This window comes from Balaenoptera borealis, assembly GCF_965194805.1.
Source record: "Balaenoptera borealis genome assembly, chromosome: 16".
Lineage (NCBI taxonomy): Eukaryota > Metazoa > Chordata > Mammalia > Artiodactyla > Balaenopteridae > Balaenoptera > Balaenoptera borealis.
In genome coordinates, this window is record NC_138872.1 from 23,803,634 (window position 1) to 23,819,072 (window position 15,439).

At 39.5% G+C, this 15,439-nt stretch overlaps 1 protein-coding gene across 6 annotated transcripts in view; it reads right to left on the reverse strand.

Moving 5' to 3' along the window:
- The window catches only part of PHF20 (PHD finger protein 20), a 134,739-nt gene that overhangs the window by 60,458 nt on the left and 58,842 nt on the right, over positions 1 to 15,439 (reverse strand). For 5 of the 6 annotated variants that reach the window (XM_082359369.1, XM_082359370.1, XM_082359371.1 and 2 more), the window contains 4 exons: positions 12,975 to 13,362; positions 8,571 to 8,684; positions 7,469 to 7,657; positions 6,097 to 6,276 (listed from right to left, as the gene is read on the reverse strand). In XM_082359369.1, coding sequence (XP_082215495.1) covers positions 6,097 to 6,276; positions 7,469 to 7,657; positions 8,571 to 8,684; positions 12,975 to 13,362 — 871 coding nt within the window. The remainder of the gene's footprint in view (positions 1 to 6,096; positions 6,277 to 7,468; positions 7,658 to 8,570; positions 8,685 to 12,974; positions 13,363 to 15,439) is intronic. The other variant, XM_082359374.1, reaches the window with a different exon arrangement.

The following is a 15,439-nucleotide window of genomic DNA, read 5'->3' on the forward strand; positions in this document are numbered from 1 at the left end:
GCTTATATTAAATAAAGTCACAAGTAGGTAGTGTCAAAATACAGAATCACTAAATATTCAACTGACTACCTTCTCTCCATTTCAAATAGCCTAATAAGAGATGTGCTACATCCTCTATTCATATAGTTTCATCTACTGGAATACCTAAGCCTCATGTGTTATTCATGGGACAGTGCTATATATCCATCAAGATTCAGCTTAGGGGCTTCCCTGGTGGCGCAGTGGTTGAGAGTCTGCCTGCTAATGCAGGGGACACAGGTTCGAGCCCTGGTCTGGGAAGATCCCACATGCCGCGGAGCAACTAGGCCCGTGAGCCACAACTACTGAGCCTGCGCGTCTGGAGCCTGTGCTCCACAACAAGAGAGGCCACGACAGTGAGAGGCCCGTGCACCGCGATGAAGAGTGGCCCCCACTTGCCACAGCTGGAGAGGGCCCTCGCACAGAAGCGAAGACCCAACACAGCCATAAATAAATAAATAAATAAATAAAAAGACTTTCTCTCTATTTTACTCTTTTAAAAAAAAAAAGATTCAGCTTAAACATCATGCCTCCCAGGCAGGCACTAAGTCTGACTGATCTTCCACCACTGATGCTTATTAGCACAGCGCCCGTTACTCAGCAGGTCAACAGGACACTCCAACTGAACTGAGCAAAACAAGATACAGAACCAGAGCTTCCACATCCATGTGTGCAGCATCTCTTCTCCCCTTTCAGGCCCTAACTACAGGAAGACAATTTCATTTAACCTCCACTATTTCCCTGAGTCTCTCACTAAAAGCTTGTCTGCACATTCTTCTCCAGGAACAATGCATGACCCACAAATCTCCACGAACAATGCGTGACCCACAAATCTCCACAAGTTTCTTCAGTCTTCCTCTGGGCTCATACACACCCAGGAAGCTCTGCTCTGGGAACTACAGGGCCTATCCTCTCCACACAAGTGAAGGAAGAAAGTTACAGACCACCCAGGTTTACCAAAGGAACACTTCCCAGGTCCAGAACCAAGTCATCAACAGAATCTCATGAGTTTTGATTCCATAACTTGTTTCTGGCTAAATTCTCCAATAAGGCCATGTCTTCCCCCCATTAAATCTGCCTTAGTTCAGAATATAGCTGAGTCCACAAGAGGGCTATCCTACAAGCCCTTCAGCCTTCATGGGTATTCAGGAAACACCAGAATTTACCTATACTAATTCCCTTCTCCCCTATTCTACCTCTTTCAATTAATGATAAGTCAAACTTTACAAAATAAACAAATTTTTAAAGATGAATGTTGATCAAACCTTGGAACATGAGCCATGGGTAGAAGACATATTTTGATCTTATCAAGATTTTTAAAGGGTGGCATATTATAATTAAAATGATTTTAATATGGAGTTTATAATATGGGAAAATGCATATGTAATAATACTGATTATACACATACTATGATCATAACTATATTTTTTAAATACTGAGGAAAAAAGAATGTAGATTTAAATTTTTTTATTTCAGTATTATGAAATACAATAAATAAAAATGACACCAATGTATGGGACTTCCCTAGTGGTGCAGTGGTTAAGAATCCGCCTGCCAATACAGGGGACATGGGTTTGAGCCCTGGTCCGGGAAGATCCCACATGACGTGGAGCAACTAAGCCCGTGTGCCACAACTACTGAGCCCGCGTACCACAACTACTGAGCCCGCGTGCCACAACTACTGAGGTCTGCGTGCCTAGGGCCCCGCTCCACAACAAAAGAAGCCACCGCAATGAGAAGCCTGTGCACAACAATGGAGAGTGGCCCCCACTCGCCACAACTAGAGAAAGCCCACGTGCAGCAACAAAGACCCAACATAGCCAAAAATAAATTAATTAACTCATAATAATAATAATAATAATAATATACAAAGGACACTTGGCAAATCAATAATAAAAACAAATAATCCTAGGGGAAGTGGGCAAAGAATATGAAAAGATAATTCACAAAAATAAATAAAAATATTCAATAAACATATGAAAAACTGCTAAACCTCATTTTAAAAAATACAACTTAAAAAGTAAAACCTTGTTTCTAATGTTAACATAAATTAAAGAAAATTCAAACGATGAATAGTATCCATAGATAGCAAGAATGTAGGGAAAACATACTCTACCATACTCTTGGTCATTATATAAAGTGGAATGGTCTTTTTGAAGGGTGATCTGTTGATGCAATTTAAAACTTGCATTCCGTTGAATCCAGCAATCACACTTACAAAACATATCCTATAGGTCTATTCACCAAGCAGTCAAAGATAAATGTTCAAGGATTACCACTACATTATTGTTTGAAATACTTTCTTATTGCTCAGAAGTAATCTAAATATCCATCAAAAGGGACCATTTATCACAAACATAACATTACCAAAACTAAGAGTTTGAATTACCAGTAACATCCAAATAGCTATTAATGCAACAAGCAATCACTACTTCAGAGAAAAAAATCCCTCTGTGTAGCCATGGATATGTACAACTTCCTAAACTGTGTGTCTATTATCATAAGGTAGAGTTTTCTCTTTCAGTAATGGTAGAAGACCTCATGTGGAAACAACCCTTTTGCTTACAACCATTATAAACTCTGGGGAAAAACTATAAAAAAACAAATATCTAAAGGCACTGAAGAGCAACAAAGAGAGGCAGAAACAGGAGTCGGATACTTGGAATAAGAGAAGGGCGCTAGGTGAGTTTCCCATTTTTCGAGGCTTTTCACCTAAAGGCAGGCTCCAGTAAGTAGCACTGTGTAGCTAAAACCCTTTAGTCTTACTGGCTAAAGAAACAGAAGACAAAGTTCAGGGCAACTACAACAGCTAGAAAGTGAGGGGTAAAATCCTAGAAAGAAGAGAGCCACAAAAGGGTGGCCTCACTTAATGCATTTAAATTCTGTGTAAATCTATGGCTGATCTCTGAACGTACAGAGTTTCAAGAAGACCAACTAAGGCTCAAAGACTGAACGGAGGTTTCAGACACTGCCCGTTGCAGAGGAAAAGAACTTGGAGTTTGAGTTCAGCCAAATGAATTGCCCTTTAAAACAAAGAAATCATTATTCTTCAGAGGAACATAACATAATCCAAACTACAACTTACCACTCACAATGCACAGGATATAGTTCAAAACATTAGACATATAAAGAAAAGGGAAAGTGTCACCCATAGAGAAAAGTCAATCAATGGGGATTAACGTCAGGATAATCTAAATACTGGTAGACGGCACCAATTAAAACTATGTTCATGGGCTTCCCTGGTGGCGCAGTGGTTAAGAATCCGCCTGCCAATGCAGGGGCACAGGTTCAAGCCCTGGTCCAGGAAGATCCCACATACCGTGGAGCAACTAAGCCTATGCACCACAACCTCTGAGGCCTGCGCTCTAGAGCCCACGAGCCACAACTACTGAAGCCCGCGCGCCTAGAGCCCATGCTCCGCAACAAGAGAAGCCACTGCAGTGAGAAGCCCGCACACCACAACGAAGAGTTGACCCCACTTGCCACAACTAGAGCTAGTCCACGTGCAGCAATGAAGACCCAATGCAGCCAAAAATAAATTTTAAAAATAAATTAATTAATTAAAATAAAATAAAATAATAAACTATGCTCATAATGAATAAACAGACTGAAAATCTCAGCAGAGAATCTAGGGAGATAAAAGGGACATTGTAGAACTAAAGAGTACTAGAAATAAAAAATTCACTGGATGGGCTTAAAAGCATATTGGAGTTGAGAGAAGAATTTGAAAACAGATCAAAAAGTTTTCAGTCTGAAAATGAGGGGGGAAAACTAAATGAAAACAAAAAAGACAACAGAGTCCCAGTGACCTGTGGGACAGTATCTAAAGGTCTAACATAAATTTGATGAAATAAATCAATTTTCATATTCAAGCTCAGTGAATCTCGAGCAGGTTAAATATAAAACTAAAACAAATTTAAATACATCATAGTTAAACTGCTAAAAACCAAAGATAAAGAAAAAAATCTTGAAAGCAGCCAGAAAGAAAACCCAAAGATAAAGAAGAAAATCTTGAAAGCAGCCAGAAAGAAAACACATTACAACCAGGGAAACAACAATATGAATGATTACTAACTTCCTTTCAGAAGCAATAGCGGACCATGAATAACATCTTTAAAGTACTTAAAGGAAAAAATTGTAAACCCACAATTCTATATCCAGTGAAAATATCCTTTAAGAATGAAAATTAAATAAAGTTACGTTCAAATAAACAAAAACCAAAAGAATGTCACCAGGAAATCTGCACTACAGAAAAAAAAAAAGAGGAAGTAGAAGAAATGAAGAACACTGGAGATAGTAAATACGTGTGTAAAGCACTATCTCTTTTGTATTATTCTTTAAAATACATAATTGTTTAGAGCAAAAATTATAATACTACATTGTGGACTTTACAGCACATATAGATACAATTCATGTCATAACTAGAGCATAAAAAGGGGGTGTTAATGGATTATACAACATTTTACATAAGGTGGTTCAACATTAACTCTAAATAAACCATGAAAAGGATATATATATATATATATATATATATATATATATCATAATGCCTAGAGTAACCTCTAAAACAAATGCTAAGAAGTACAGCTAAAAGCTAATAGATGAATTAAAATGGGATTTTAAAAAATTCAATTGACCTGAAAAAACAAGAAAGAAGAAAAAGAACAAAACATAGGATAAACAGAAAACAAAAAGCAAAATGGTAGACTTAAAAGCACCATATCAATAATTTCATTTAATGTAACTAAACTAAACACTGCAGTTAAAATCCAAACCCAACTATCTATCTATAAAAGACACACTTTGAACTTAAAGACATAGTTATATTGAAAGAAAAGTGACAGAAATAGATATACCATGCATACAGAAAGCAAAAGAAAGCTGGAGTACCTTTTTTGAAAGCTGGAGTAATATCAGACAAAGTACACTTCAAGTAAAAGACTATCACGAAAGCCAGAGTTATATTTCACATTACAAAGCGGACAATTCAGGAGTTCCCTGGTGGCCTAGTGGTTAGGATTCCAGACTTTCACTGCCGCAGCCCAGGTTCAATCCCTGGTCGGGAACATCCCACATGCCGCGCGGCACAGCCAAAAACAAACAAAAAAAATAACAAAAAAGATTGAAATCCTGCAGAGTATGTTCTTTGACTATAATGGAATTACATTATAAATGGTAACAATAAGGTATCTATAAAATACTTCCCTGGTGGCACAGTGGTTAAGAATCCGCCTGCCAATGCAGGGCACACTGGTTTGAGCCCTGGTCCGGGAAGATCCCACATGCCGTGGAACCACTAAGCCCATGCACCACAACTACTGAGCCTGCACTCTAGACCCTGCAAGCCACAGCTACTGAAGCCCACGCACCTAGAGCCCGTGCTCCACAACAAGAGAAGCCGCCGCAATGAGAGGCCCACGCACAGCAACAAAGAGTAGCCCCCGCTCGCCGAAACTTGAGAAAGCCCGTGCGCAGCAATGAAGACACGATGCAACCAAAAATTAATCAATTTAAAAACAAAAACAAACAAACCAATACTTGGAAATGAAACAACACACTTCTAAGTAACCCATAGTCAACAAATAAATCATAGATATTTTGAATTGAATGAAAATGAAAATACAACATACCAAAATTTGTAGGATGTAGCTAAAGCAGTGCTTAGTGGGAAATTTTATAACTTTAAATGCTCATATTGGAAAAGAAGAAAAATCTAAAATTAATGACCTATGTTGCTAGAAACATTTAAAGGAAGAAAACAATAAAGATCAAAACAGAAATCAATGACATTAAAAAAAAAAACAAATAGAGAAAACTAAAGTAAAATGTTGGTTCTTTGAAATTATCGACAATAATCGATAAATCCTTAGCTATACTAATCAAGAAAAGAGAGGAAACCCAAATTACAATATCAGAAATGACATGTATACAGCATTTTAAAAATGTATATAGCATTAAAATAAGAAAATATTATTAATAAAAGGTGAAAAAAAATCATTAGGAAAATCCATTTTTTTTAGTTCACAATCAAAGGAGAAGCAAAAGTATAAGAAGAGGATGTTAACTCTAAATATGAACCTGCCACCGTAGAAATCTCTTGTAACTCAGCAAGGGGAGAAGCCGGTTCCGTTTTCATAGTGTTTTCTCCCATTGACTTGCAGTTCAACTCCAAGCCTGCAGGCCCCAGCCCATCCCCAATGGAGTGGCAAGTTAGTGCAGATGAGACCTGGCCAGCTTCCAAAGGAGATTTCAACTGACCTAGAAGAAAAAAAGAAAGATTGGGGAACATAAACATGTACATAATCTGAGAACCAAAAGTCCCACAAAAGACTGATAAAGGGGCTTCCCTGGTGGTGCAGTGGTTAAGAATCCGCCTGCCAATGCAGGGGACACGGGTTCGAGCCCTGGTCTGGGAAGATCCCACATGCCGCGAAGCGACTGGGCCCATGAGCCACATTGCTGAGCCTGCGAGTCTGGAGCCTGTGCTCCGCAACAAGAGAGGCTGCGATAGTGAGAGGCCCGCGCACCGCGATGAAGAGTGGCCCCCACTTGCCGCAACTAGAGAAAGCCCTCGCACAGAAATGAAGACCCAACACAGTCATAAATAAATAAATAAATAAAATTAAAAAAAAAAAAAAAAAAGAATCCGCCTGCCAATGCAGGGGACACGGGTTCGAGCCCTGGTCTGGGAAGATCCCACATGCCATGGAACCACTAAGCCCATGGGCCACAACTACTGAACCTGCACTCTACAGCCCGTGAGCCACAACTACTGAGTCTGCGCTCTTAGAGCCTGCAAGCCACAACTACTGAAGTCCGTGCTCCTAGAGCCTGTGCTCCGCAATGAGAAGCCATGGCAATGAGAAGCCTGTGCGCCTCAATGAAGAGTAGCCCCCACTCGCCACAACTAGAGAAAGCCCACGGGCAGCAACGAAAACCCAATGCAGCCAAAAATAAATTAATTAATAAATAAATTTAAAAAAAAAAACTGATAAAGCCAGGGTCTTTTAGAGGAAACCATTCATTTCATGGCATACAAGAATACATTCACAGGTTCCAGCACACATAGCCAGGGCTGTGAGCGTATCAAAGAAGAAGGCTAATAAGAAGCTAAAGTGAAGGGAGGATCTGCTGGAAATATTAACAAAAAGGCAGAGGGACTGGAGTGAGATGGCATCAGAAAGACAGAGACAGGAACAGGGCTCTTCAAGCACTGTACCTCCAACCCAACATTCAGACATATATAAGCAAAACCAATCACAAATGCAAACAAAAGTTTGTCTATTAAATCTTCAGTGAAGAATGTAAGAAACACTGCAGCCAATTCAATAACTTGATTTCAAGACCATCTAAAACTTGTATAAGGCAGTACACAATGACAGATTTAGACTGGTTCTCACTAGACAGGGAGCATGCTGGCAAGACCATTCCAGAACAGACTCTGACTTACCTTCTTCAGACTCCTTGGTACCAGATGATGTGTTTTGCAAAGGATCAGTAGTAACCGTATCAACCAAATCTGATACAACCAAGTCAGGATCTAGGATCTCGTGGGTCCCATTAGTGGACAGCCTGGAGGACCGTCTCCTTGATAAGTCTTTGTCAGTGTTTTCCGAGTAGTTTTTTGACTTTTCCTGGGCTATAAACCATTAAGAGAGTTGTAGTCAAGAGACCTGAAGAAATAATTCTGCTACTACAGATTTCTGGACTGGCTGCCTCTATAAGGGCTTCAACCAGAGACTTCTGGAATATTAGATCAATGATGAAAGGAAATACCCTATCCTGGTTTATAGTTTTAAGTAAAGGCACAGTCCTTCTGCCAGGATATAATTTCCCTAATTTAAGGATTCATGATCTGAAAATATGTGCCAAGGTCATGTCCCAATCTTGACAAGTTTTATTTTGGGGCTTTCCAACATAAAAGTCTGCATACTAACCTCCCAAGTCAGTGAGTTTACAGAGCCTTAGAGCCATCACAAAACTTTTCTGGAGCCGACAGGGTACTTTTAAAAAAAATCAATAAATAGTATTTTTTTGATGGAAGTGTAGTTGGTTTACAATGTTGTGATAGTTTCAGGTGTACAGCAAAGTGACAGTTTCAGGTATGTACATATATATATGTACATATGTATGTGTGTACATATGTATATATATTCTTTTTCAGATTCTTTTCCACTATAGGTTATTATAAGATATTGAATATAGTTCTCTGTACTATACAGTAAAATCAATAGATAGTATTTTTAAGGTTTCACTCAGCATATGAAATCCATCCCTTCCTAAGCCATTAAATTTCCAGTGGAATTCACATCAGATGTAGTTTATGGGTATAGAGACAACACTACTGACCCCAACATTAACACAGCTTGTGCTTTGAGATTTATTTTTCCTCTAGCAGAACTCCTCTGATCCAACCACATCCCACTCACACTAGCCCCTGTGATCAAGAACAAGCATCAGCGCCTATAAGGAATAGGGGACAAGATGGACACAGGGGAATTAACCCAATGGATGTCAAGTTCTAGCCACACATACACAAACTGAAGACTCACATGAATTTTTGTCAAGCCGAGGACGCTTTAATGGGACTTCACTTCCTTTTGATATCTTCCGTCTTCTCAATTCCAATGTTATTGGTTGCAAAGTTTGAGAGTTTGAATCCACAGCTATAATGTATATAAAACCACACCAAAAAATGTATGTAGTTTCTTAGTGACCAATCCTCATATTACATGTAAATAAAACATATATATAAACATCCACACACATCCTTGCATGATAAATAGGCCCTCAAAGGGAATTCTTACTTAAGTCAAAAGGGAAAAAAAAAGTGAAATGGGTGAGAAATTACTTCCTTTTAGGAGACGCAGACACCCTGCAGACTGACCCTCCTGAATCTTTTTGGTTTCTCCTATGACCCAGCTCTATTCATATATTTATCTCCTGAAACCCTCTCTTTAAATACCCCAACGTGACTGCTTTAAAATATGAGGGTACAAAGGCCACAGAAAAGTCATTTTTATCACAATCAAATCTTCTTATCAAAATTTGGCTTATACAATACTCAGGAAATCCACCAGGCAGGCTAATTCTTAAAATGTGTACCCTGGGACTATGGTTTGATTATTATTTTCAACCTCTACTTACTAAATTGGTTAGCTTGGCATTGGTCCTAATTTTGAAGGACCAAAAAGAATGTCAACATTTACAACCTCTTAAAAACAATTCCAGAAAAATCTCAGGAGACTATGCCATATGATAGTCAGTGCCAGGCAAGGCTGCTTAACACTGGAAAATCCAGCCCTGACATAATTTCGCAGTGCAGAAGCTAAACCCTTAGATAGTATTCACTCTTTATTTTTAATTTTTAAATTATTTTTTAAAGTTAATTAATTAATTAATTAATTTTTGGCTGCGTTGGGTCTTCGTTGCTACGCACGGACTTTCTCTAGTTACAGCCAGCGGGGGCTACTCTTCATTGCGGTGCGCAGGCTTCTCATTACGGTGGCTTCTCTTGTTGTGGAGCAGGGGCTCTAGGCGCACAGGCTTCAGTAGTTGTGCATGGGCTCAGCAGTTGTGGCTCGCGGGCTCTAGAGCACAGACTCAGTAGTTATGGTGAACGGGCTTAGTTGCTCTGTGGCATGTGGGATCTTCCCAGACCAGGGATCGAACCCATGTCCCCTGTATTGGCAGGCTGATTCTTAACCACTGCGCCACCAGGGAAGTCCCTCACTCTTTATTTTTAAACCTAACACTTAAGAAGTTCTCCCCCATGAGGAAAGGTGAGAATCCAAAAGGCAGGCAAAAGAAAGAAAACAAAAGAAAAGAAATAGTGGGGGACTTCCCTGGTGGCACAGTGGTTAAGAATCCGCCTGCCAATGCAGGGGACATGGGTTCAAGCCCTGGTCCGGGAAGATCCCACATGCTGCAGAGCAACTAAGCCCGTGCGCCACAACTACTGAGCCTGTGCTCTAGAGCCCGCATGCCACAACTACTGAAGTCCACACACCTAGAGCCCGTGCTCTGCAACAAGAGAAGCCACCACAATGAGAAGCCCACACACTGCAATGAAGAGTAGCCCCTGCTCGTTGCAACTAGAGAAAGCCTGTGCGCAGCAACGAAGACCCAATGCAGCCAAAAATTAATTAATTAATTAATTTAAAAAAATAAAAAGAAAGAAAAGGAAAGAAATTGGGAAGCTTGAGGCAAAGGTAGGGCTGGGGGTCTGATGAAGGTTGAAATGAGATAAAGAAGCAGCCAGGAGAAAGAAGAGGGAGGAAGGGAAGGAAATGGGAGGGGAAGGGGTAAGTTAGGAGAGAAAAGACTCATCTAAGACCAGCAGCTTCAGACCTGCCATGTCAAATGGCCAAAGGAGACAGGGCAGAGCTCTGAGGAGGCAAACCTGATGAGAATGCTGAACTCTTTGGCTCTTCCTGTGTTCAATCTTCTCAATGGGCCAACATTATTTTGTTCCAAGGGTGGGAACTTGGAGATCACACACATTCCAAATTAAACACAAACAACCTTCCCCAAACAGCTCAGATCCTGTTCCAATAAGGTCTGTACAATCTAGAGAGCTCAAGACTCCACCGTGTCAATGAACTTATTCCAAGCAATTTTTAAAGGGGATTTGAACTATATATTAGATACTGGCAAACCTTCTTCACTTTGATACCACATACAAACTGGGGCTGACCATACAGAACTTCAGTGTTTCCCAAACTCTTATTACAGTAAGAATTATCTGGGAAGGTTGTTAACAATTAGCATTCCCAGATCCTGCTTCAGAAAATTCTGACTGGGGAGGAATGCCTCAGGGAAGTGTTAACAGTAAGCTTGGAAAACTCCAGTTCTCTATTAAATTGATCCTATCTGGTGTGAAATCCTACACTTAATAAAAAGGCCTGCTTATTATATCCCACATCTTAACACGGTACACTGCCCAGAGGTTTAAAACCTCCGGACTTTCTCAATTAGGGTTCCTCATTTGAAAACAGAACACAAAGGTAATTTTCTCAATTCTCCCAAGAGTGGTTTCTCATTCTAGTATCACTCTCAATTTGCAGAAGTCAATTCATTAGAGGTCACAGATGCCTTGGGCATTAGAGCTTAATTCTCTCTTGGAACCCTACTGAGAAAGCCAATGAGGCCAGTGCTGTCCAGTAGACATATGAGAGCCATAAATGGAAGCCACATAGGTAATTTTCAATTTTTAGTTGTCACTTTAAGAAGTTTAAAAAAGTGAAATTAATTTTAAGAATATATTTTATTTAACCCAATACATCCAAAACATCATTCCAACATGTAGTCAATGTTTTTAAATTATTGAGATATTTTACATTCCTGGGTGTTTGTTTGTTTTGTTTTGTACTATTTGAAAACCAGTGTGGTTTTTTGTTTTGTTTTGGCCACGCTGCACGGCTAGCAGCATCTTAACTCCCCGACCAGGCACTGAACCCTCGGTGCTAAAAGTGCAGAGTCCTAACCACTGGACCACCAGGGAATTCCCTCCCTTGTGTATTTTACAAGTTACAGCCCATCTCAATTCAGAGTAGCCACATTTCAAGTGCTCAATAACCACAGGTGGCTAGCAGCTACCATATCGGACGGCACAGGTCTAGGCTCTACTTAGGCACAGGGACAATTCCAGCATGCTCAGATCTTGAAAGTGAAACCCACTTATAACCACTGAAGGGGGAAGTGCCTTACTTCATCTGGGAAGATATCAATCTATTGTCTTATTTCATACCTTAAAATTAGAAGATGTAAGAAGGCTGTCTACTGGGAACGAGTACTAATACATTTATTTGAAGTAAATAAAGGTAGAGTTTTTGCCACAGAAATTAAGTCTGGTGTAGCTGTCTGGATTGATAGATAGGACTGGCTTTGCATTCTACATCATAAGGGAACAACAAATGAGCTAACTCTGTAGTTCCACAGTTTTGATGAGAATATATTTTGTCATATTTTATATTTTAAATTTACCTTTGGCAGCTATTCAAACTTGTAAGAAAAAAACAGATATCACTTTTTTTGTTTTTGGCCTCACCACATATCGTGTGGGATCTTAGTTCCCCGACCGGGGATCGGACCCGCGCCCCCCCGCAGTGGAAGCGTGAAGTCTTAACTGCTGAACTGCCAGGGAAGTCCCCAGGTATCACTTTAAAACTAGGGGATTCACAGTTTTTCAATATTTATGTAAAGAACATGTAAACAAGAATGTCTGAAGGCCATTGCCAGATAATCACAGGCAGCGTTCAGTCTAGAGATCCTGGGGGTTCTTCACGCCACTCAGTCTAGAGAAGGAATGTTTGCCTTAGGAAGAGATTCAGGGTTTGTTTCTTTCTTGGCTATTCTAGAAGAATTCCATATTTCAACTTTTTAAAATAATTGTGTATTCTTCCCTAAATCCTCTAACCTCGACTCTACCAATTAGCCATCTCAGCTTTTTATTTAGACGGGGAAAATTTCTGATCCATAATCACTCTCCAGAGATCTCAATTTCAAATGTACCCATACCTTCCTAGGTCCAGTGTTCTTTCTTGTCGCCTCCTCCAGATGTCCACTCCTATTTACTTCTCCTTTCCCCTTTCATGTCGCTCATGAAAATGCTATTTCCTGATTCTACGTTCTAGTAAGCTTACTTAAAGTGAAATCATTTGAACTGGCAAAAGCAAAAGGCGTTATTAGCTTATTAGGCTTTATCATATAAGCTGAAGTATCTAGTGAAGAGTTATCTGTCACCCCAGAAGCCCAGTCAAGAACATGTTTCCGAAACTTATGTTCACCTGGATATATGCCTCCCATAAAATTCAGCTCTATGGGCATGACTTGTTTTTAGATGACAGGATGATTCAAAGTCAGTCACAAAAACAAAGGCTTGAAGTACAGAAGTTATAAAGAACCACAAAGGACCACAGAAGAACACTCTGGCATTGCACACTTGGGAAACTCACCAGTAGGAGCTATGGAAGGGGGTCTGCCTCGCTTTCTTTTTGGCTCCCTCAAGCTTTCTTGTGGACTCTTCACAATGTCATTTTCAGGTTTCTTATCCACTTGAGCATCTCCAGAATACTCTCTGTCATTTTCTGAAATGTTCTCCTTATCTTCCTTCTCGTTCTTGGGAAGGCTCTTCTCCGACACCTTCCCCTTTTCAGAACAGATTAACTTTCCTTCTTTATCAGGCTGTTTGGGTCTCTTTTCTGTCTTTAAGGCTTTGTCCTCTTTGTCTTTCTTCACATTGGCTGTGGCTTTTCTCTGCTCTTTAAACTTCTCTCGTTTATCAGGAGATGATGAAAGACTTTTGTGTTCTGTTTCTTTAGGCCTAGCATTACCCACAATATTCTAAAATGAGCAAAATAGCGATAAAACACACTTTGGGATTACTTGCAAATATAAAATCAGATGTTTTTTTGTAAACTTATGAAGACAAAGAAATTAAAAGAGGACATGTATCAGGTCACGTAATGGAAAGCACCACTGAAAATATACACCCATATTCTGAGGTTTGAAAACCAGTCCTAAGTTTAAAGAAAATAACAGCCATGTTCAATTCCTTCTGACACAATGCTATCTCCCTTTTGATTAGTAAGTCACTAAAAAATAATTAAAGGGACAGACAACTACCCCAGGGACCTCTTCTGGGAAGCAATCTTTTTGACAGAGATGCCTTCATGCCCCATCCGTCTCTTCCCAAGAATGACTACACTGACCCAGGGCCTTTCAGAGGCTGGCTCAGTTTGCCAGCAGATGCTGATGTCCTGTGTAGAGAAGAACCCAAACTGATAACTAGAGGCGAACCGGAAAGCTGTAAAGATTTTCCATCTCAAAAACAGGGTCTTTGCTTCCTCTACTGGGTAAAGGCTGTGCTCAGTCGAACAAGCCACCTACTGCGTTCCTGAGCTACTGAGTTTTTGTCCATTAGGAGAAAGTACTGTTTCTTGGTTACTTTCCTCCTAAATTACTTTTTCAAAATTCATCTTAAAAGTCTTGTGTCCTAGTATACTGTCTCATAATAAAGCCAGCTCTGAAAGCTCTGGAGTTTCCAAAACTACAATTAAGTTTATTTGTGTAAGTATCTTTCTTCCAAGACCTCAAGAGAAGAGCAGAGACCACCACACCATGTTCATATTGGATCCCTAGCACCAAGCACACACTTGGCACACAGATTTCTGCCAGGAGCAGGAAGGACTGCCTAAATACACAGTGAGTAAAAGTTTAATTTGTTCCAGAGGGAAAAGTAATAAACAAGGAGAAGCCCTGTGGTTAGAAACTAAAAGAAAATATTTTTTTCAAGTCCCCAAAATTTTCTGAAAGCAGCCAGGTTTGAGAACAAGCACTCCTCAGTAACTGCTGGCAGAAATATAAATTGCAACCACCAGGAAGGGGGGTTGGCAATTTAGGTCAAAAGTCTTATGTTTATACTTTTGAACTAGAATGAATTCCTAGAAATGAAATCTGCTAACAAAATAATCAGACGTGTGTACCCAGATTTACAAATATCCTTAAATGACCATTAGAAAACTGGTTACACAAAGTAGGGTTACATACATATTATAAATACTACTTAGCCATTAAAAGCTATATTCCCATACAGTACTTAGGAACTTGGGAAAATGTTATTTTGTTAAAAGAGCAAGTTATAGAACAGTAACATATGACTCAAATTTGGAAAAGAAAAATATATATACATAAATATCTTTTTAAAAAAATACAGAAGGCTATACATTAAAATGTTCTGAGCAATTGCATCTAGATGATAGAATTATACAATTTTTACTTTCTTTGCACTTTTCTGTACTTTCTAAGTTTTCTACAGCAAACATATATTGTTTCTATAACTTCAAAAAAAGATAAATGTTCCTGAAATATAGATTATCAAACCACTTAGGGCAGTACAATCCTATTTAAAAAACAAAAAACAAAAAAAAATCTACTCTAATACTACATGAAAAAAGCTTTAAAAATTGTCTGACAGATATTTGTAAGAAATTTTGCTTTGTAAGTGGCCTAGCTGAGAAGTCATTTATCCAAACCACTATGTCCTCTTGGAAAAGAAAAACAAACAGGAGCCATGGGCCTGTGCTTGACCACCTGCCAGGTCTGAGATGACATGAGACACTCAGAGGCAGCTGGGAATTGAGGACTGAAGACCCACAAATCCATACAGGGTGAGGTGCCCATCCCCAAGCCAAGGCACCATGAGTACTATCAATCAGAGGAAACAGATGAACGTTTTGTTATGTGGAGCCCTAGACTTCCATTTGTGGAAATTCTAGATACAATCTGACAGTTCTGGACATGTTCTTAATACAGTCCTCTATCTATCTATAATTTTGTCAATTTTCTGAAGAGGAAAACCAAACCAGAAAGGCAAAAACACTTTTGAGATTATCTTTAACAATATCATGCATCACGATGC